The 24,386-nt window shown below is 40.6% G+C and overlaps 1 protein-coding gene across 3 annotated transcripts in view; it reads left to right on the top strand.

The window, feature by feature from the left end:
• Positions 1-23,386, top strand: part of cntn3a.1 (contactin 3a, tandem duplicate 1) — a 141,777-nt gene extending 118,391 nt beyond the window's left edge. For 2 of the 3 annotated variants that reach the window (XM_023805035.2, XM_023805037.2), the window contains exons 13-23: positions 4,970-5,145; positions 7,508-7,628; positions 9,544-9,702; positions 10,393-10,542; positions 11,066-11,136; positions 17,014-17,248; positions 17,971-18,083; positions 18,281-18,467; positions 18,767-18,879; positions 20,309-20,477; positions 21,869-23,386. In XM_023805035.2, the coding sequence (XP_023660803.1) occupies positions 4,970-5,145; positions 7,508-7,628; positions 9,544-9,702; positions 10,393-10,542; positions 11,066-11,136; positions 17,014-17,248; positions 17,971-18,083; positions 18,281-18,467; positions 18,767-18,879; positions 20,309-20,477; positions 21,869-21,960 (1,586 nt within the window). In that variant the 3' untranslated portion in view covers positions 21,961-23,386. The remainder of the gene's footprint in view (positions 1-4,969; positions 5,146-7,507; positions 7,629-9,543; positions 9,703-10,392; positions 10,543-11,065; positions 11,137-17,013; positions 17,249-17,970; positions 18,084-18,280; positions 18,468-18,766; positions 18,880-20,308; positions 20,478-21,868) is intronic. The other variant, XM_023805038.2, reaches the window with a different exon arrangement.
• Positions 23,387-24,386: the final 1,000 nt, after the last annotated feature.

The following is a 24,386-nucleotide window of genomic DNA, read 5'->3' on the forward strand; positions in this document are numbered from 1 at the left end:
TTGCAGCACTGCGTGCATGAAGTGCAGCTGAACTGATAACTGAAATGGAACAAAATAATCTGTATTTTGAGATCAGAGCAGAGACTGTGATGTCATCAAGAGAAAAGGTCAAGTAGATCTGGATGTCATTGATAAGAACATAAGAACATAAGAAATTTACAAACGAGAGGAGGCCATTCGGCCCATCAAGCTCGTTTGGGGAGAACTTAGCTAATAGCTCAGAGTTGTTAAAATCTTATCTAGCTCTGATTTAAAGGAACCCATGGTTTTAGCTTCCACTACAATAGCAGGAAGACTATTCCATACTCTGACTACACGCTGTGTAAAGAAGTGCTTCCTCAAATTTGTTTTAAAATGTTCTCCCGCTAATTTCCACTTATGGCCACGAGTTCTAGTATTTAGACTAATATTGAAATAGTCATTTGGCTGAACAGCATCCAGACCCGTTAGAATCTTATAGACTTGAATTATATCCCCCCTTAGTCTCCTTTGCTCAAGGCTGAACAGATTCAGTTCCGTTAACCTCTCCTCGTAAGACATTCCTCTAAGACCAGGAATCATTCTCGTAGCTCTTCGTTGCACCTTTTCTAAGGCAGCAATGTCCTTCTTGAGGTATGGTGACCAAACCTGCACACAGTATTCTAGGTGGGGTCTTACAAGGAATTATATAAGTGTAACATCACCTCCCTTGACTTAAACTCCACACATCTAGAGATATAACCCAACATTCTGTTCGCCTTTTTTATTGCTTCCCCACATTGGCGAGAGTGGGACATGGAAGCATCAACATACATACCGATGTGGTAGGAGTGGTAGGAGAAGCTGATCTAGAGAGCTAAAGTAAAGAGAGAAAGGGAAAGGACCAAGGACAGAGCCTTGGGGAACAGTTGTTATGATGTCTGGCAGGCATGAGTCAAACCAGCACAGAGCAGATCCCTATGATGCTAAGTTGAGAGGGGGTGGCCAGAAGGATTTGGTGATTAACTGTGTCAAAACTTGCAGAGTGGTCCAGTAGAATCAGGACAGATGACTGGGATGCAGCTCTTGCGGCTGTCAGTGTCCACAACAGTGAGGAGATCAGTGTCAATTGCGTGTCTCAGTCTGAAACCAGAGTGAAGATGGTTAAGGAGGTTGTTCTTAGTGAAAAGTTCAGAGATTTGGCTGAGGCTAGGATGTTTGAGAGTTTTGGACAAGAATAAGAGGAGGGAGGCTGGCCGATAGTTTTCAACCCATGAGGGATCAAGTCAGGGTTTTTTAAGTAGCAGTGTTACCTGAGCCTGCTTAAATGCAGCAGGAAAAGGGAAAAGAAGATCCATGTATGAAGTGATCCATGTGGGTGGAGGCTGTGGAGAACTGCTGTTAATGGCTGCCACCTTCTCATGGAAGAAAGTGGAAAAGTCATTAGCAGTCAGGGTGGTGGGTGGAGGGAGAGGAGGGGGGTTAAGGAGGACACTGAAAGTGGAGAATAACTTGTGAGCGGCTGTAATTGCAGCAATCTCTCGGAAGCGGGTGATTTTGGCATCGGGGATGAAGGTCGAGAATGATGATAGAAGTGACTGATACTCAGCTAGGTCAAGTAGAAGTGACTGAAACCACCGATACAGGTGGATTACTGTATTATTACTGATCAAATCATTACTTTAGCAAAATAGTACAATATTTAAAAACGGTAATGAAAAGTGTTTGACGTTCGTTTTTATTTCAGTTAGTTTCTGAAGCAATTTTTACAATTTTCATTTAATTGTAGCTTTTTATTTTCATATCTTATTTTAATTTTGGTTTGCCAAACATTTTCTTGTAGTTTTAGTTTTCAATTTTGTTAACAAAAATAATCGCAGTGAGGATCTCCCTGGATTAGGACAGCACGTTACATGCGCTACCATGGAGGAGTAAAGCGTTTGACCTTTGAAAGATTTGTACTCACCTACTGTACCTCAAAACAGTCACTGACCCCCGACCAACCTTCCTTCAGTTTGCACATGCTTGTAATTATTCTGCAAATGATGAAATCAACATGGGACTTCACTATATCCTACAGCACCTAGATCAGCCAGGATCCCACATATGAATACTATACTACTTAATGCCAGAACCCTCCCAATTTAAACGTGTCATATGTGATGGCATCCACAAAGTCTTCTAGACTGACTTTCAAAAGGTAGAGCTTCTACACACTGAAGCTGAGATTTTTATGTGGGTTGGACGTGCTTTTCTCGCAATCCACAAGTGTGGTTGCATTATCCAAAAAGTTTGCAGTACACAAAACAGACAGTATGAGATGTAGGTTTCTTCTTCGGTCTGGGCTGAATTGAGAACTGCACTACCAACAAACAGACTACAAACCCAGGGACCCCCAGTCCCCTTCTATACACCCTCGTCACCTACAACTGTTACCTCCAAGAAATTATCATTAAATTTGCTAATGATACCACAGTTACTGGACTGATTACTGGAGTGATGAGACTGCAGGAGGGAGGTGATAGATCTGGTGGTGTGGTGCCAGGACAACAGTGCCAGCAAGACAAAGGAGATGATTGTGGAGCCACAGAAAAGGCAGAAGCAGCACACACTCCGTTGCACGTTCATGAGGCAGCAATGGAGAGTAGTGAAAACTTTCAAATTCCTTGGCGTTCCCATCAGCGAGGATCTCACTCGGTCTCACAACACCGATCAAGTGATGAAGAAGTCACAACAGTGTCTGTACCTCCTGAGAAGGCTTAAGATGCTTGGCATGCCTTTCAGAATTTTTAGCAATTTCTCTGGGGATACTATGTTGAGCACTCTTACCTGTGCCATTACAGTCTGCTCGGGAAGCCGCTCTTCACAGGACAGCCACGCCCTACGGTGGCTGATAAGAACTATCCAGACCGTCTGAGTGACAGTTCTTCCAGCTCTGGAGAGCATTTATCACACCAGGGTCATCAGGAGGGCCTGTAGCATCATAAAGGATAGTACCTACCCCCAGCACATCAGGAAGACACTACAGGAGTGTGAAATCAAAGACCACAAGACTGCAGAACAGTTGCTACCCACAGGCTTTCAGGCTTGTGAATGACTCCTGCCCACTGACCCTCATCCCTACACATTCTGTTAACACAGTCTACCTCCAACCAAGGAGGTGCTGCTGTTTTTGCACTAAAATCCTGGCACATGCGAATGGCCAGCAGTCTGTCTGCTTCTCTTATCCACTCATTCGACATTTGGACCATGTTTGCATTGCATCATTTTTACGCATTTATTGTTATAACTGTATACAACTTTATTGTTTTACTGCATGCACCTTAATTTGTACTTGTGGTCTGTGTTTTGTGTTTAATTTGTGTTTACTAGAAGGACATAGGGAGTGAGATTTTTCTCCCGCTAATTTCCACTTATGGCCACGAGTTCTAGTATTTAAACTAATATTTAAATAGCCATTTGGCTGAACAGCATCCACACCTGTTAGAATCTTTTATACCTGGATCATGTCTCCGCATGTAAACAATCCTATTTCCCATCTTTGAAAATCCCCAGGAAAATCTTTTAAACTTCTTAACATTTTTTTCTGATTGTTTTGGAAATTATTTACTTTTATTAATCCTACTTTGCTTACTTATATTTGCATTGAATTTCCTCAACTAGGGTCTCATAAAACAAAGTAGTGTGATGTCTGGCTGTGGAAGCTGTCCCAGCAGTTTATTTACCTTTGTGCACAGAATCGGATTTGTTTCCTCTGTGTTTGCTCTGTTTTGTTTTATTAAAGTCAATATTATGAGAACAACTAAAATACATATTTTTCATAACTTATGATGAATTACTCATGACCAAATATGTCTCAAGTCTGAAATGTTACATGAATCTACACCATAATCCAAAAAGAAGATTTTTGAAGCATTTTAATATTTATTTTTCTAGGCACAGTGTGCTTGGAGAGCAGAAGGACATGCAAAAATGCTGTTTTCTTAAACCGTGCAGTTAGATTTAGATTTTTTTATTTTCATTCTACTACTTATATGAATGTTGTCATGAAGGGTACTTAATTTAATTGTAAAATATTTTTTGCAATTACTTAAAATGCATCTTGGCAAATTTAATGTCAGTTGAATGCAAATGGCACCATGGTCTATCAGTGCACAAAAATCATAAAGATGCTCTGAATTTAGAGGTGGATCGCTTAGAAAAAATGTCAACAAAATAAGATTAACGTGAGCCTAGGGACAGATTTCAGATCTGAAGCTGGAAGATTGAATTATGTTTCATAGGGGTTTGACCTTTTGATAACAAAAGATAAGGTTCTTGATATGACTTTAAGGATTTGAAGTGCTTTAAAGTGATTGGTAGATCTCATTTACACCTCCTCAGTTGCAATTTAAAAGATCTCATTATGCTTTTGTATTTCCTGCTAATTGTTTTAATGCTTCTTTCATTGTGCATGGGAAGATTTGTTAAAGCAATGATGACTATAATTAATGGTAAAATATGTAGGGAGGTACAGTATACAGCTGCTTAGGGTTCCCTCCAGACATGAAGTGTCTTAAATGGTGAAAGTCTCACATGCACATTAAAGAGTTGCAGAATAACATTTAAATATCATACCCAATATATCAGGAGCCACAGAGGGGCATGTGGAGACCCTTCCACTATGTCTCAGGGGCTCAAATCGCCTTCATGTTAGCGCTGGCATAAATGGCTGATTTTCACATTAGGAATCTAGACATGAAATATTTTTATTGATGAAAGGGCGTCTTAAAAATCTTTTTTTCCTAATGCAAATATTCTGTCCCTGTCATGTTTTGTAATACATACAAATCACTGCTGGTTCACAGAGTCAACTACACTGTGGCTCCAGTCCATAAGCAGTGTCTGCCTGAATTAGCATATCTGGAGTCTTGTTGAGGTCTTGTTTGCAGCATATGTTTATTTATTTAGCATTTAATTGTCCTTTTCCCATAATAAGGTACCTTTTTGTTTTGCTTTGTTTGTTTTGTAGAGCCAACAGTCATCCTGACACCTCCAGCAAACCTGGACGTCACAGTGGGCGAGAGCGTCGTGCTGCCTTGTCAGGTGTCCCACGATGCCACCCTGGACCTGAAGTTCTCCTGGTTCTTCGGCCAGCAGCCTCTGCATTTCAGCTCCCACGGCGGCTACTTTGAGAAAGTGGGCGGCGTGAGTAGACCGTAATGTATGATCTCCCCGTGAGACTGAAAGCGACAGGTGCTCTCTGAAAAATACCTCGCTTAATGGACTTCATCTGTTTTCTGTGGCATTACTTTCCAGGATCAGGGAAAAAAGGGACTGTGGCCACGGCTGCAGAAAGGGAGTCATGCATAATGAATGTCAGAGAGCAATTTTTTTTTCCATGTTAAAAATTGCCTTCAATTTATTTATGATTCTGGTAACAGACCAAAACCTATCAGTACAACTGGACAGAGATTTATTATATTCCCCTAGTAAATTTGAGCAGAGGAGCCAATGAAGGCAGCTGTATGTGTAACACTGACACATAAGCGGATCCTAGATGAATGTCGTGCAGGGAAACTCCTGATGTGTGATATGTAGGTAAGACATAAACTAGATGAGTCTGCGTTTGTTTTTCTCTCACATCAGTCAGCTTGTAAATCACCTGATAAAAATATTTGATTGGTTTGTGGACTTCCTACAAAGTCTGTAATTTTATTTGCATGACTGCAGCATGCAAATATCCATTGGTTTAATCAAAATTATGGGGTAGAATTACTTCTTCTGTCTTGCCTAAGCATTCCATCATTTTAAATAAGCAGCAAATCCACCTTGTGCCAGGTCTTGGCCTTCAGGTCTACGCTGTATCTGTATGATGGGATTCCACCAAACTGCTGTGTTTATATAAACACATAAACGAACACATAAAATAATGCAAGTGTGAAGATTAAATGAAGTCTAATTTTATGAGCTGGTAAGAACATTTTTAAAAAGTGCCTACTATTTCCCATAATTTAGGAAAAATGCCCACAATATCCACCACTGATGATTAACATCATCATTTGGCTGCTGTAACAATGCAAATTTCCCATCTATGTGATTAATAAGGATTGTCTTATCTTATCTTATCTGATCTTATCTTATCTTATCTTATCTTGAAACATGAGGAGTGTCTCATTTCAAATCTTCATAAATATCTTCATCCTTTTCTGTCACTGAATCATTTTCAAAACCAGGTAAACTCTCCATTTTAAAGACAAAAAGCATAATGATACAATTACTCCAATTTTTTTAATGTGAAAACAAAAATTAAAAACAAAAATTACAATAATAAAATGCATTATAAGTAGTAATAGCAATAGCTTTAATATTTTGCTGTAGAGAAAATCAAAAGTTTGATTTGACATAATTCGTCATAATCATTTGAATATTTCTTGTTTTCAGCCACATATTCAGATTTTAAATGCGTTTGAAAGTTTTGTGTAATACGCTTGCAATAATTTATGCTTGGAACAATAGGATGTTCATTTTAACCACATGCAGTGGTGTGCACAGTGATTAGAACACCTCGAAAAGCTTACTGTTTTCATCCAATTATCATCATACTGGACCATATTTGAGAAGTTGAAATTTTTATCAGTATTTTCCTTTTCCAATAAACAGATATGTCAGGGTTGAAAAGTAATCTCACAGCGGTTTGGAACCATTTTCTTATGAACAGTTAGAGGTCACAGAAAAATGCTTTTGAATTGTTTTCTCCAAAAGTTTCTGAAACCATTTTTCTTATACAAAGTTCTGTACTGAATTCAAACGTTGGATTTAATCTGACAACAGGCTAAGCTAAGCGATTCAGTCAACTAACTTTTTTCAGTTGGAAAATCTGAAATGTGGTTGTCCAGAGTCAATATTCTTCTTTCAAATTCCAAATCCCTTATTTTTCTTTCAAAGTCCAATTATACTTCACTCAAGAATAGAAAAATTGTAACAATATTTTTTGCTCCATGAACAGTATGACAGGAAGATAATTTATTTGAATGATAATTACACAATAAAGTAATAACTAGAGATACTTGGATGACAGATTTGATTATTATGTTATTAATCTATGCAGTGTGAACATTTTCAGGATTTGCTGCTGCTGTCAACAGAGCTTTTAAGCTTTGATGACCTCGTGTCAGGAATTAATTGCGATTTTGGCGCAGAGAGCAAAGTGGATGCAGCAGGATACGTAGCAGCTAGAGGGTGACAGCAGTAAGGATTCCCTGGGTGAAAGGCTGTGTCCATTCTAGTCTGATCTTAAAATATGTCATTTTCTCATTGGAACTCTAAACCGTTTTGTCGTTTTCTTCAGTCCAACTACACAACGCGTAGCCAAACGTTAAATCCTCATATCCGATATTTTTATTCAGCAATGAACTTTTATCTCATTTTGATGTTAATGTGATGCTTGCTTTTTATTATTACTACCATTCCCTTGATTGATTCCACATTGTTTCAGTAGCTGGGAAAGGGGACTTGTGTGCAATCAGGCTTTTAACTGGCATGGTTATATCTTGTTTGTTTCCTTTAGCAGCACTCAGCAGGTGACATCATGATCAGGAACATTCAGCTGAGGCATGCTGGGAAATACAGTTGCGTAGTGCAGACTGAAGTGGACAGCGTCTCCATTTCAACCAGCGTGGAAGTCAGAGGTACCGTATGATCACACCAAACCTGCAGATATTTTTGGGCCAGCTGTACTGACTAGAATCTAAGTTTCAACACTAACTGTCAGTTAGTGTTTTGTGCAAATTATAAATGGATTTTTGATATGTTGACAAAATTAAATTGCGAGTGGGATGTTTTTCCATTAGATGCCATGTGAATAATACTTACCGTTTATCATCCCACGAGATTAAGTTCTATTTCTCATACTGTGACAACGAAATGGACGGAGAGTATAGATCAGCCTTTAGATTAAGTGAATGTCCCCCACAATGTGATAAAAATCTGTTATTTTGATGTTGTGGGGACCATTTTTCAGGTCCCCACAAAGATCTGTGAATGCAATCAAAAAGCTAAAAATACCAAAAGACTTATATTTTGTTTGGTTACTTATGGTTAAGGTTAGGGCTGGGTAGGGTTTAAGGTCGTCATGTTGGGATTAGAGTTTTCCCCAGAAAATGAACCGGGATACGGTTCAGGGCAACAGGATATCAGGAACACTGACAGACCATGAAGGAGAACAGACAGGCAGTACTAACATCTAACAGCACTATCATCGACAATGACTTTACTGTGGAACATCACACAGGAAGGACCAGATGAGGGACAGGTGTGAGTGATTTGGAACTAGAGAGAAGGAAATGGGATGGACAGCAGAGACCTCTGCTGACCAAATGCGAACACAACAGGATTGACAAAGACGGACCGTGACACATATTTCATAATGGAGACGACTTCCCATGAGTTAGCCGCTCTAGAAGAAATAATTATCATTTTATCTTCAAAACTCTCATATCACCATCTTTTGGACATGTCTGCTTCAGCACTTTCCACTTGCTCTGTAACACCTGCCGTGGCTCACCAAAGCCTTTGGATAGCATATATCCCGCCAAAACTCTTGAAAAACCATGCCGTTCAGCTGTTGTTTGCCATCTGAAATGGTTGTAATTTCCTTTTCTTTGATTATATTGAGAAAGATTTCCTCACGCCACATAAAACGCGCCATGTTTTACTTACATCTGATCACTACCAACCCACAAATCAAACAGGGCTTTTTTAAAAAAAAATATGTTGTAGACTTAGTAGTTCACATCTTCAAATTGTGCGAAATCCAGGTCGATGAGAACATCGCCACTGCACAGCATATTTTGGAAGCAAGTTTAAAAAAATCATTAAATCCATCTCATCCTTTCATTTCCTGTAACTGCTTGTCCTATTCAGGGTTGCAGGGGGTCCAGAGCCTATGGGCGCAAGGCAGAGAACAACCCAAGATGGGGTGTCAACCCATCGCAAGGCACACTAACACATACAGGAATGTATATAAGGCACACTAACACATACAGGCATTTTTTTCATACCATTCTAAATAAATTTCAGAGACTGTTGTATGTGAAAGTCAGCTCTTCCATCTCTCCCCCCATCACCTGTAACCACTTGACCTCTCCAGGGTGACAGGGGGTCTGGAGCCTATCCCAGAGGCTACAAGCGCAAGGCAGGGAACAACCCAGGATGGGGCACCAACCAATCGCAAGGCACACTCACACTATGGGCAGTTTGGAAACTCTAAGTGACCTCAGGATGTTTTTGGTCTGGAAGGGAAAACTGGAGTACTTGGAGAGAACCCCACAATGGCACAGGGAGAATATGCAATGTGCAAACACATGGAACCCTGGCAGAGACTTGAACCTGAGTCCCAGAGGTGACAAGCAACAGTGCTAACCACTGCACCACTGCATCACAACTTTAAAAGTCATAAAATGATAACATTTCATGTGTCACTCAATTCATGTGCTTGGAAAAGCATGTGGCTGACTGTTTTTCACAGGTTTTGGAGTACTGTGGTAACATGTCAGCGTCTTCATTAATCAGCCCTGGTCGGTTAGAATCTCCCTTCCATTTCAGGTCCCCCCGGCCCCCCTGTTGACCTCACTGTGGAGGATATTGGTGACACTACGGTGGCTCTCTCCTGGAGACCTGGTCTGGACAACCAGAGTCCCATCACTACCTACACGGTCCAGGCCAGGAGCCCCTTCTCCCTTGGCTGGCAGGCCGTTACCACAGGTACGCATGTCCCTTGCTGGGCCCTCGTGTGCCCAAGGTGATGGGCCGCTTGCATGTCTGTTGTTTCTTGTGTGGCCTAATGTCACACTGTAAACTTGGAGGGAAAAACAAGCAGTCCAGTGTTGTTATGCAGTGAGTGTTAGCTGTTGTGTATCGGTGCACCATGCACAAACTAGCTGAACTCACTGTCCTGTAAGTGTTAGCTAAGCATGAACTGAAATGGCACAGTCATTTCCTTAGCGAGAGTAGGGGTCTGTGTTGTCTCTTTAGCCATCTTTGTACGGCAACCCACCAAATCAGTCCACACCCCCTACTCTAATGTGAGCATGTTATGAACAGGTTTATTCCTGTTTTGTAAATTAATTTTGTGTGTGTTTGTATGGGTGATGGTGGTAATGTACATGTAAAGTAATGCATATGTAATGTATGTGTATATACACTGTAGGGATCAAATGTTCCCACAATGTGATAAAATCTACCATTTTTTCAGTCCACACAAGGGGAAGTTTTATAATGATCTGTGAATGCAATCAAAAAACTAAAAATGCCAAATAATCTTGTATTTTGTTTGGTTGCTTATGGTTAAGGTTAAGGCTGGATGGGCTAAAGGTTTTTCCGATAGAAATGAATGGATGGTCCCTACAGAGATATGATAACAAACGTCTGTGTGTGTTTGTGCGTGGGCCTCAGTTCCCGAGGAGCTGGGGGGGCAACAACTGATGACCACGGTGACAGACCTGAACCCATGGGTGGAGTATGAGTTCCGTGTCCTGGCAACCAATGCCGTGGGCACCGGGGAGCCCAGCAAGCCTTCAAAACAAGCGCGCACCAAAGACGCATGTAAGACGCAATAAAATTTTGTATTTTTACCATATTCTTTGGCCTGTTTTTGTATGAATGATCAGCGTAAATATTCATAGTAAAATTCTTTCTGTGTCCAATTTAAAATACTCACAGATTTTTTAGCAAAAATTGGCTTTTTTGCCGTGTAGAAAATAAAGATACAGGAATGTATATAAATGTATCCTAGAGCTACTCAAAGGAGAGCAGATAAATGATAACAGTCACTGTCCCCAAAATGCAGCCAATTTCTATGTAATCTTGGTTTCTTACAAGCTACATAAACAACTACTTCTCATTTGCTTCTCTTCTTTTAACAGTCATATATAGTTTTTGGGAAGTGTATAGCTAGACATTTTACGTGAGCAATTTTATGGAAATTCTGACAGGTCCAAGTAAAAGCACAAAGCAAGCTGATGTGCATCCAACTGTTTGAGTCTAATTTGAATACATTACCATGGCCTTTTCCCGTTTGAAATGTGTTACCCAGGAAACGTCATTTCTATTCCATTCCATCCTCTAGTGCCTAAGGTCACACCTGCCAATGTAAGTGGAGGGGGGGGAAGTCGCTCGGAGCTGGTCATCACCTGGGAGGTAAGACAACATGATGTAGAACCACATGTATCTAGCCCCTAGTATCATATTGCTGTGCTCCTCAAAAGAAGAGCGTCCTCCACCTAAGCTTATATACAGTATTTCAATCCCCCACAGCTTTGGGCTCAGTGGAACCCAGCTGTTTAATCAATCCATCCATCCATCCATCCATCCATCCATTCACCCATCTTCTATACTGCTTTTCTATTAGACGGAGCCTAGCCGTATAACATTCCTCAATAATATGAAAATGCAAAAGTATAAAACGATCAAGCAACTGCATAAATGAAGCCAACTGATTAGTAAATGCAGGGTAAACACAGTATTTTAAACAGATGCGTCCACACAGGTGTTGTTTGTGAGTTTTATTAAGCAGTTAACATTCCACCATGCTGAGGGTCATGTTTGAAAAATCCCAGTAGGTGCAGTAATCTCTTGTTTTTGTAACCATGGTTAAAGGAAGCATTACGGTTTATGTTTGAGAGAGGCCTGATAATTATAGCACACAAAGAGTGTTCGTCGGGCCTATGGGTCACCAGCAGCAGTGACTAACATAATGTTGGTATGAAACTCTAAACCCAACCTAACTGATTGTTGGAAAAGCACATATGTCCGTACATTCAGGATGAAAAGGGATGTAAATGTAAATAATTTGGCTGGGAATGAAAAATGTGAACTAGCAGCTTAACCAATTATAGTCTACTGAACAGTACACAGAAAGGTGACTGAACTGGAGCATAAAAACCTTATTACAGATACTGGTGCATCGGGCAGCTGAAAAACGTCTCATGGGCAGCTGTCTGCAAACCCTGTTCTCTATAAAAAATACATGTTTGGCAGGTGATAGAAGAAACCTTGTTTCTTATGGTTGAGGGATCTGGCAGGTCTGTTATATATGAGGCACATGTTCATAGTTTAGGCCCAAGCCAATCTGAATGATTGGTGAATCATTTCCTTTCTGTAGAAGTGAGACCAATCAAGGTAACAAAGCTCCCATCCACACAGCATTGCTGGGCAATAAATGGTTTGATGGGCATGGGAACAATGCAAAGCTTGTGTCATGTCTGTCCCTGCCTGCATGTTTCAGCCCACCTGAAAGTTTGTGGGAGATTCTGCAGCAGAGCAGAGTGCATCCGCTTCTAACGATTTCAATAAAATGAAATCTCTCGTGGAAGAATGGTGTTACATCCCTTTGAAATCCTAGATGTTTGCAGCATCAGTGACAAAGCAGCGTTTCCTATGGATCAAGATGTTTGGCATGAGGGCAATTTTGCATTCACACTGCAGCTGCCTCAGAAAATCACCGCTGATGCTACTACAGTATGTCGCATGGGGATAGATTAACGGGTCATTCCCAGATGACAGCATGACGGCAAAATAGCGACATATAAGTGGGTTTCAGTGTGTGTGTGAATAAGGAATAAGAGATTGAGGAGAGGAATGTGTTTTTACCCCCCCTCCTAACTTAATGCGTTGTTACCCCCTCCTAACTTAATTCGTTGTTAGCCCCGCCTAACCACCCCTCCTAACTACCCCCTCTGTCTACCTACCTCATCTCTTTTTCTTTTTCTTGGAAAATACCTGCGTAAGCTCATTTTATTAGAGCTTCCTAAGAGGGCCCTGCTAAATGACATACAGCCTATTAGTGCTGTTAACCAGCTGAATTCCATAATACCTGCACGGGGTTTGGAATTGGGCTTCCAGAGCAAGTCCCCAGGTGCTGGATTAAATGATTGATTGGTTGGATAGATGTTTTCTGCCATGGCGGCAAAAATTTTGGCACAGCTGGCCGCTATAGAGAAATGTTCCCGAGTTTTGTTAGAACCCGATGGCTCTAGACACTTTAATTTGGCGCTAAAATTGTAGTTATTTTATGGTGTGGCGATTAACATCAGAATTGAGTTAATACAATATGATACACAAATAATAAGCTCCTAATAAGTTAACAATAGTAGCTAAAGATGTAAAATGGCTGGCTTGTGCCCTTGGTTACTTATGTGCTACATCGTCAGGCTTCTGGGTACTACACTCCTGCACAGGTTTTGGCGTTCACAGTGAGCGAACACAGTTGCATGACACAGGGAATGGTAGTGAGCCACTCCTTTTAATTATTGTGGGTATTTTGTGTTATGGGGAACAAAACCGTAAAACTGGAAGAAGAGGGAAACACTGAGCTGAGAAAGTGCCCCAGCCCACTGGACGTGCAAGTCGTCCTGCCTGCTGTTTCACAGTATTGCAGCGTAACTTAGTGGCACGGATTCTGCCGCACCCAGTACATATGCAGAGCCCCGAGGGCCTCACACTGCAGCAGTTCATTTTTCTCTGTCCAGTGTTTCCTTTGTCCGAGCGATAACAGTGCGCCTGCATGATTTATTGTTTTTCACTTCAGCAACAGAGGGGCTGTAAGGAGAACTGTCCCCTGGGGGAAGAAGAAATTGTCTTTCAGCTTTTAATAATCTAATTAAAAGCACAGGGTTCCTGAGAAGCTAAAGCTACATTGTAGCAGCTCCCGTCTCCCTGCCTCCACATTGTTATATGGGAGCATTAGTCATTTATCATCTGGCTCTAAAAAATGTCTTTTTCAAAGTATTGCATTTGAACCAGGAGTAAGCTTGGAACAGGGCAAACTTGATCCTTTGATGTCAAAAGTTGTCTTTATAAACTAAGGAATTTTTTATATTACAGTGTATTTATTCTCCTTTTATGTCTTTCCCTGTATTTAATTAAATGCTGCAGCATGTTTACGTTTATATATATACAGTACAGTACTGTGCAAAAGTCAAAGAAAATGAAGTTTAAATGATCTTCATGTCGGTGTAAAACTATGATGTCTGACATGGTGTGAGCACAGCCGTTTCAAAAGCTAAAATCACTCCAGAATTTGCAGAAAATATCCAACGCACCTATGTATTTTTTAGCTCGACCACTAGCACACCTCATATGGCTAATCAATACCTCATTGACTTGTTCGCTAGTTTAAATAATTTATTAAGTGAGCTATTGGTGAAATTTAGGGAATACATGGAATGGCTGAGGTACCCCTAAGGAGAAGTTTGGGAACTGAAGTGACGTTCATCTAGCCATCCAACTAAATATCAGTAACTTTTTCGAGAAGAAATTCTTGTTAGTTTTTTCTGTGAAACTCTTAATTGTCATATCTTCTAAAATTTAACTGTGTGTTTTTTTTCTGAGCCAATTTATTTTTACTGCCCAGACAGATAGGTTGAAACATTGCCTTTGAGACTGCATAAGACCTTTGCAGGGTACTGGAGGTGAATGCTAATATATTCGCCACTGTTCACAAATGTCTGCTGCCAGATCACGTGAGGAGATGTTAGGTCCTGAAATCTGGATGCAATGCCAACGTAGAGGAATTATTTGATAAAATAATTGGAGTAACAATAACTCCATAACACACACCTATTGACAGAGTGATACAGACATAGATATACAGTTGTAATTCTAATACACATTGATACACATTTACAAAGGTACATACACGTTGGTCAATGACTGAAGATGTTCATCTGTAGGAATAGGTATATAGGTTGAAAGTGGAAAAAAAAACACTTACGATCCCTTAATATGGTGTGTTTTTCATTAAGAACCATGACTAATATCCCATCTACACTCTCAGAAAAAGGGTGTAAAATGGTACCTTTGCTTGTCACTCGGCCTGTACCCTCAAGGGTCTGCCAATTGTAGCTTTAGGTATAGATAATTGCACCTTTCAAGGTACTGAGGAACAATGCTGTTTGTACCTTTGGGATCTTCCTCACAGTCCATTTCTGTACCTTAAAAGGTACAGTACAATTACAAGGGTACAGCCCCACTGAGAAGCAAAGGTACAAATTTATACCCTTTTTTCATAGAGTGTACTACCCAGGATAGTCTTCAAGCCAACACAACCCTGTACAGTCAGACCTCGGAGATTTGCGAGGTTAGGTTCCAGAACCCGTCGCGAATGAGGATGATTCGCGGATGTTTGGTAGTCACTAAAAATGGTAATATATGCTTATTTCTATAGTTTAAACCCTAAATATGACCCCATCATTCTCCCAAAACACTTTAATTTAAAAAATTAGCTTAATATATTACCTTTAAAAAAACAAATGTTTGATATAAAAATAGAGTACAGTATCGCCTAACAGATATTTCTCACACTAGCACATTTACAGTACAGTATACTAATGTTACCCCTACTAATTCATAGAACACGGCATTGGCTGCCGTTTTCTTTTGCATTCACAGTAAGGTAAAATGAGTAAACGAACGGGACTGTAAACTTATTGACAGAAGTCATATACGTAACCAAGGTACAATTCAATAAAATATGTATAGGAAACGTACTGTACGTACAGGGTACAGGTATTCAGTCAATTAAAAATTACGCAAAGACGTGCAGTAATAATAAGTTGTAAAAATACTATGTGTGCTAACCATGAAAAAGAGAGAGAACAAAAATGTATACACACATTAAAAATATTTAATAAAAACAGTAGAATGAAATTGTCGCGGATCTGTGAATTTGTGAATCACAAAGCGCGAATGCACAAGGGCTGACTGCATTTGAGTTACTGTTTGCAAATGGATGGTCCAATGACTCTTCAGTAATAAACGTTGGGTAATCAAAGAATAATATTACCATCAAGGAGTAATGAAAGGTCTAAATAAGAAACTATGGGTTGGGCAATAAAACAATAATGATATAAAACATATCATGACCTCCTATCCAAACAGGATAGTGTTTTAAGTAGCAAAAGAATAACAATACCAGAAATTAACATATTAATTTTATTTGTATATTTATTATAAAAATCATTTATATTTTCACTTTACATTTTCATGATGTAGCTGTCACCTAGTTGCTCGTTATATGGCAGGTAATTGTATATGTATGTATTTCGATAAGCCACCAAACCCCATCTGTGATAAACTCAGGAATAAAAATCAGCCTGTATAACTGGAAAGAACCAATAAATTGAGAATTATCGTGATAATTATCGATATCGACATCTTTTAAAAATTGTACCATTTATCTTTTTGTAAGGGATCCCATTCGTTTGAATTTCACTGAAGTGGTGCCAGATGCCATGTTAGTGGAGGAGTGGAGCTAATCTGGTATTGATTGGCACTATCATGTTCAAATCAAAAGAATTTTCCATAAACACATGCTGTGCTGGTGATTATTCCAGTGGAATTGGAAATATCCAATTTGTCAAAAAATCTGAAAATGATTCCCTGATTTCTCTTAAAAGATGGTCCAGGGAGAATGTAGAGTATTTTTTGCTTGGAAATTGGTAATAAGACTTTTTACGTTCGTTCAGGCTAGCAGACTGTTATGGGTTGAGGTTAGGGCTGCCCAAGTATTATTCCTGAATTTTCTTTGGAATAACACTTGCGATTGTGAAGGGAATATTAGAATTGTGTTCTCCGAAATGCCATTCACAATTACTGTTATCTTGTTGGATGGGGCGAAGACTACAGCTTCGCTCCCTAACCTCTCCAGGGAAACCCAGCAATTCCAATTATTTGTTTGATTTCACCAACAGAACATTTAATTAACTTAGTGAAACAGCTTCATGAGGTTTTGATTACTCAAACAGGGTGTACTAGTGGATAAGTCCCACAAATACATGCATATATTGGAATTGCGAATACTTGGATTTTGAACTTTTGAGGTTTTGAAACTAACTTCTCGTCATAGGTTTATGTAATGTAAGAAACATCATTTCCTTTGGCTGCCTAAGACTTTGCACAGTACATTATGTGTAGGAGAAAGCAATACTAGACGGCCAGTTGTTGTGTGGTGACACATTGTTACCGTTACATGCTAATGTGAGTTTCCTGTGTGCAAACGTCTCCCGGTGCCTTCAGCCTGTCCCGGAGGAGCTACAGGCAGGACCTGGATTCGGCTATGTCGTGGCATTCCGCCCAAACGGTGCCACCGGATGGATGCAGGCAGCCGTCCCCTCAGCGGACACCTCCCGTTACACCTTCAAGAATGAGAGCGTCTTACCATTCACGCCGTACCAAGTGAAAGTGGGCGTTTACAACAACAAGGGGGAGGGGCCTTTTGGGTCTGTGACCACCATCTACTCCGCAGAAGAAGGTAGGACAGTGGAAGCAGTCAAAATAAATGATTTGGCAGCTTCAGTTACTGAAGATGAGCTTATTTTGATTAATTGAGTGAGGCGCTGGACTTGACATGCTTCAGAATATGCCTGGCTGTATAGATCTGAAAAAGCATCACTTTAAATTAAGTGAAGTATGTTTTATGGTGAAAGTCCAGCAAAATAAATGATGCAGAGGCATTCGGTAGAGTGTGTGTGTGTATTGTTCTGTGTGTGTGATGGGGGGGGGGGGGGGGGGGGGGGGTATTTGAAGCAGTATGAAATGTGTCTCTAGCCTCCTGGGTTTGGGTCATCCCGACTGGAATTTAGTACATGGCACAGCATGCTGTCATCTGGGGTTCTGCTTTAGGCTGGGAGCTCTCGAAGATTTCAGATAAAGCTTTGAAGATAAACAAGGCATCATTTTGGGCTATTTTGGTCAGCAGAGTTAGATGGTAATCTACACAATAGGAGTTAAATGCCAGCACCTTGCAGACATTTGTGCTGTCTGGGGTTGATCCTCGCTGTGCTTGCCACAATGGTCTAGACGCCTGTGGATCCAGATAAGGTTCCAGGAAGACAGGCTGGGTGGAAAAGGAGAAGATCAACATATCTGTCAGGTCTGCCATAATGAAGATGGACTGTAGGCCCATAGACTGAAACGGTATGGCAAGTACCACAGTCAGTTGCCTGACTTTTCATCAATGCTGTCATCTTGCAGAGCCCAACCGAGCTCCCTCCAGGATTCGGGCCAAGAGCCTTTCTGCGTCCAAGATCGAGGTCACATGGAAGCCCTTGTCATTGCAGACTAGAAGGAGAGTCCTAGGATATGAGGTAAGTGGTAGACCCAGTTTCACTTACCAGTTTATTTGATTCACATCTGTTGCCAGTCTACAAGCATTTTAATGTACTTGTAACATTCATATGTTTATTCCCTCTTATGTGTATTTGATAAACGTAACAGATTTATCATGGAGAGTGAATGTCGCACTTGCCCAGTGAGTGAAACTCTGCCCCTTTCTATGTGTCAGTTGAGGTACTGGGGGAAGACGGAGAGAGAGGAAACGGCCAGTGTGATGAGGACCATGGGAAACAGGACATCAGCAGTGCTGAGTGGGCTGCAGGCGAGCAGCACCTACTCCGTCGCCGTCAGAGCGTACAACACAGCAGGCCTTGGGCCTGGTAGCTCAGTGGTCAATATTACCACCAAGAAACCTCGTGAGTCTCATAGGTTTTGGCCTGCATGCCAATGAATACCAGTGTCACATCACTGCCCTGAATTGCCAAGAAAACCCTGGTCTTATTACCCAGACACCCCAGGTGTCATGAAACCGGCATGCATTACCCATAAACCCCCAAAGTCCCTCGCTGTCCCTTACAGAGAAGCCCAGTGACTCCTTCTATGACTCTGTCATATAGCTGTCATGCCAAGGAATACATTTTATAAATCAAGAGATATCAAGGTACATGCCATTTTAAAACATATTATCGATCTATCTCCCTCACCTCTGTTTCAGCACCAAGTCAGCCCCCTATGAAAGTCATATGGAAGATGTCGAATTCAAAGATCATCCTGAAATGGGACCAGGTGAAAGCGCTGGAGAATGAATCAGAAGTGACTAGTTACAGAGTAAGAGACACTCCACCTCATTGTGTTTAATACTCACTAATCCATACTTCCATGATGTAGTGTCACGTTTGCAAAGCAAATTCCTGTAGGGGGTTTCCCACTGCAAGAACTTTTTTCATGAACCAGAACCTTTGTCTGGTACCTGGAACTTCAGTTATGTGAAGTTGTGAAGTTCCTGAACTTTTTTTACTCCGAGTAGGTACTTTTCCTTAGACCAGGAGATACTGGGAGGGTCTAACAGCGATAAATTTTGCTGATTGGTTAATCACTACCATCAATGCTAACCTGGAAAATTCAATCGATGACAGATATTTTTTTTTTCTGCGATATGAGACAAAAAATATATCAGTCATCGATTGAATTTTCCAAGTTAGCATTGGTGCTTGTAATATGTATGTGTGTGTGTATGTATGTGTGTGTGAGTGTGTGTGTGATATATGCACCATATACATATATTACACACACACTAATAATACTGTACATAAATGCTAGATCAGAACTAAAAAATACAAAGAACCTTTTTACTGAGTCATTAACGGAATTATATTAAAATTCACAGTGGCCTTTTATCATATGTTGTGTACAGTACATTTTCCTACCCCATGCCAAGGGCTTACATGCTTATCAGGGAACATTTGTCTAGAGATCAGTGAGCTCTGTGCTCACACTGGCAGGCGGTAATTAGCACCTGTGAAGTGTCGTCTGAAACGGAATCTCCAGACACTAATGAGTCATGCATAATGCACATAGCGGCCCTTAGTGGTCATACTGGAAGCAGAACAGTTCCAGCAACTCCAAGTCTATTTAAAGTAAGACTGTTTGTCTCCATCTCTTTCATACAGTGTTATAGCAAGATGGTTAAAAGAACTGCCTCTTTCTTGCAATGTGTATTGGCAAAGTTTTATGCCCATATTTGGGCCAAATTTCCTCTGCAGTGACAGCGCTGTTGAACGTCTTTCTGTGTTTTGTTCTATGGAGGTGGTTGGAGTTGTTTGTCTGAGTGATGTGTAACACCCCACTTCCTGTCTATGGTGCGTGTTCACATTCACTGGTGTTATCGCCTGTGCTTATGCTGTTTTGCTTTGATAGATAGTGTGTTCAACGCTTCACTTCTACAGTAACCCGTGTAACACTCCAATCCAAACCAAGGCATAAGAAAATCAAGTGGCTGCTTAGGGCTCACTGGCCACCAGGGGGCCCCCATGTGATCAACCTGTCAATGCCAACTCAATTAATAAAATTTTGCTTGGGGCCCCGTAAAGGGTTGGGTCAGCCCTGGTTTGTGCACTGTGTTGGTGGAGCATCATTTGTGTAAAATTCCTTGGTTTCTGAAATACCTTGGTGTCTATGAATATTGCGGGAGATTGTTTGTGTGAGATTCCCTTGTCTCTGTAGATGATGTGAGGGTGGAATGTCCGATACTTTCTAGGTCAGGTACAAGCAGAGCAGACACAGCTGGACCAGCATGGTGGAGACCAACACTACCTCACTTGAGCTGGCGCTGCCCATCGACGAAGAGTACGTCATTCAGATAGCGCCCGTTAGTGCCGGGGGCGAGGGAAACACCAGCAAGGAGATCACCATCCCCAGCATATCAGGTTCGAGTGCACAGATGTCTTTCTATACAGGATGATTGTGGTTCTTATTAAAAATATTGAATTTTCCCCAGAAAATGGAATGTAGACTCAACTAACCTGATGTCAGAGCTTTTTACTAAAGAAAAGATTGGAACCAAGGAATAATAATAATAATAATAATAATAGTAATAATAAATAGCACTATGTGCTTTGGACCCTTAATAATAATAATATAGTAATTAACTGTCGTTGCTTTACACTATGCACCCATATAACACAATTGCTTTATACTGTGCATTAGTATATAAGCTCCATTTTTGCAATCTCCCATTACAAAACATCCTAATTTAGAACTTAGTTACGTAATTCAACAATATACAAAATTTTACTAACTAGTCATTTTCCAAAACCAAATTCTGTTAGGACGTTTTAATTAATCCCCCACCATGACCCCTTTTCCTCAGTTGCAAAGTTTTGCATTTCACAACACAACAAAAGGGACATAATGAAATCAAATGGATTCAGCCAGGTGCAATTTTCTTAACAAATATTTTAATCAATGTGCAAAATTGTTTATAAATAATGAAAGGTAATCATAAAGTTTCTGAAGTTCTGTCAATATAAAATTAGCTTGATTATATATAATCATAATAGTTTTAACATTATGGAGTTCTAATGACATGTTGAAGTTCAAACAGTATGGCAGAAAAACTGCAATCAAGGTTGTGTCAGTAATGTTGACCCAATAATTAAACATAGTTAACTGGATTAAACGATATACTGCTCTATTCTTTATTTATGCAATAGATGACTCCCTTTGTTATTCAATGTTATTCAAGCATAATACTCATCCATTATTCTAGACACAGGCACATGTAAAACGAACAAACAAACAAACAAACAAATACACAAGGGTGCATTTAGTTTTCTAAATCTATTGAAGTCATTACATTCCAGTCAGAATCTATGGTAACAAAACAAAATGCAGCACAGGAAGCATGATAAGAATCCTTGCAGAAACAAGTAATCAACTCATTAAAAACAATTAAATTGTTAAATGGCAGAAAAGTAGACAAGTGACAGATACAGTATGCCATGTTATATTTAATGAACAAATAAAGCACAATAAAACACACAGCCGCAAACTAAACTGGGGAATAATATTTGCTGGTGCCAAGAAGCCTTAATGCCTTTGCGTTTTGTGCTGTCTAGGTGAAAAGGTAATGCTCTAATGCTCAGAATGGTTTTCTTCTTCAAAACTGTAACAAATAACATACCTGCAACCTGACACTCTCACATTGATTGCATTTATTACTGTGTGTTAAGGACGTACATATCTACTATAATCTAGTATAGAGCTTTAACATCAGTGTTGTTTAACTGACAGTGGTTTAAAAATGTTTGCATTGCAGGTCCATATGCTATAAGCTCAACGTCCAAGATATCCAAATGGTCGGCGCTGAGCACAATAGCTCTGTCCGTTACAGCCAGGACGACATTATGACAAACAGCTCCGTGAAGTTTTTGCATTCAGTGAAGGCAATGCTTCAGGGGCTGAGGCTTAGGCAGCACGTACCAGGGGTCACAGACGGCTTCACTACCGGCCAGTGCTTCAAGACCAACTCAAGGTGGTCCCCAAAATGGGGGGAATCTGCAAGTCTTTTTCCATGATTAGAGGGAAAATGCAGGCTTGAGTCTGTTGTTCCTGCTGTTGACTTCACCAGACAGAAAAAAAACAAAAGAAGAAGGAGGTTTTACATGCGCTCATTGAATGACTGCCCTGTAGATTTTGTATTTGCCAGTAGGTGCAACTGGCAGCTTCTTTCCAGTATGGAAATGAGGGTTCTGGAATTAAATGTCTAATCCAAGAAGATCTTTCTTTGGGAAGGAAGACGATAAGATGATATTTTTTTTTAACATGAAATCCTGTTTTGCATCTCGCTTCATATCCTTTTTCACATCTTTTTTTGAAAATAACATGATTTTGACGTTGCTTTAGTGCCGCAAGAATGAAAAACAGCCATGGTTGTATGAGTCACCTGCCTGTTGCTCTCACAAGAGGTCACACATAGATTTTACGTGAAGCTCCAAATCCTGATTTCTGTGGCTCGCACCTACAGGAGGGCTGCATCACCCTCAGCCCTGCAGAGACCCAGCCTGCCCCCGGCCACTCCCTCCTGTCCCATGTGTTCTGCTGTAACCTTGTTTTGTCCACTCATGCCTATTGCTGGGTTCCACAGCCTCAAACAGCTCATTGGACCCTGGAAGGTTCCCCCAGCCCTCCTGCCAATAGGAAAACAATGGCTTCCCTCCATTTGTGCTGGTCGAGGGCCCCCATGTTGCCACCCTTCGCCATGTTGCCACCCTTCGCTTCCTCTTTTCTGTCCTGTGGAGGGCTAGCGCATAAGCCACCAAATTTCCTAGGTTTTAAATCCTCAGGGCTTCAAAGAGCCTTAAGTATATTTAGAGTTATACTGCTAATAGTAATATGTTAGTGTGTGTGTGCGTATGTATGTGTGCAGGTATGTATATTTGCAAATACATACATAAGTGCATACATATTTTGCTGTTCTTTTCCACTTTTTAAATTAGCATCTGAAGATATGTGGCAGGTCTTGCAGTTCGTGTAATTAAATATAGCTCATCTCATATCTGCAGAGGTGTCAGTTAACAGCAGTGACTGTATAGCATGGAAAATTGCATTCTGTGAGGCTTGGAACATTCGATTGGGTCTTGACTGCATTTACCTAATAAGAATCTGATTCCCCTCCCCTTTCTTTTTCCCGTGTGGAGCAGGTGCAGCACAATGCGAAATGTGGTACTTTGTCTGGTCATAGAGCCCACGGGGTCTTGGATGTGTTAAATGCACTTTTTGTATTTCTCAGATTCTGGATATATAAAGATATTTCTATTAAAATCCAAACCTTTTTTAATGTCTGTTTTCTGTTTCCTTGGGATGTTATTGCTTGGGCTTTTCCTGTTGGCTGGTAGAGCTGTCTATCAGTCTCTCCGTAAAGCTGATCGAATCGACGGCATAAGTCTTGCATAGGTGTGGACCCTACGCCGTAGTCTGACATGCACCTCCCCAGGAATCTAATTACACGTCGCAGCGACGCAGACCGCAAGGACTGATTGGGCTGTTTGGTACATTTGTTTTTTTAAATAGGAGCGAAGAAACGGACATGTCAGGTGAACTTATACCGCTAATTGAAACTGAAGCATTATTTATATCTAGCATTAAATAACCCACCCTGGGCATCCTAACATCGGGTCTACAAAACACTCGGATGACAGCGCCAGTTTCGCATACCTCCAGTAAGTTTATTCGTACTTTACAAGACTGATAAAAAAAAAATCAAAAGTAGTGTGGATGCCATCTTTAGAAGGGAAAATGCATAAAAAGTGACTTTGTAGTGGCTCGACATTTTTTCAAACATGTCTACGGAAAGTTGGGAGCAACACAAACATGACCAGAATTCGATAAATGAATACTTTGTTAAATGTTTGGGTTTTAAATTGCGATCCAACAGTTTTGCCGGTGTAATTGCTGGGTGACACAGACACACCAGCACAAGTAAAAATGCTCGCAATCGGCAATGGCGTTAGCCACTTGCTTGCGTATGTCACGGCTTAGGCTCAACACAGAAGTGAAAAACAACCTTCATTTACACCACACGTTTCCTCAAAATGGTGCCCTATTAAGTGTACAGAACTCTTAAAATCATTTGTTCATTTAAAGTTGATGTTCTTCACAGTGGCGATTAATGCTGCTTGTCCGCTTAATCTGTCATATATATATAGTAAATACACGCACAAGCTGAAGTGCTTGACGGAGAATTCCGGACTCGGATCTGAAAAAGACTGCAGTGGGTTGCCAGGTTAGCTGCTGTGACGACCTGGGAATCATCCTTGCAATCTTGTGACTTTAAA

Source organism: Paramormyrops kingsleyae, chromosome 6, assembly GCF_048594095.1.
Source record: "Paramormyrops kingsleyae isolate MSU_618 chromosome 6, PKINGS_0.4, whole genome shotgun sequence".
Taxonomy (NCBI): Eukaryota; Metazoa; Chordata; class Actinopteri; order Osteoglossiformes; family Mormyridae; genus Paramormyrops; species Paramormyrops kingsleyae.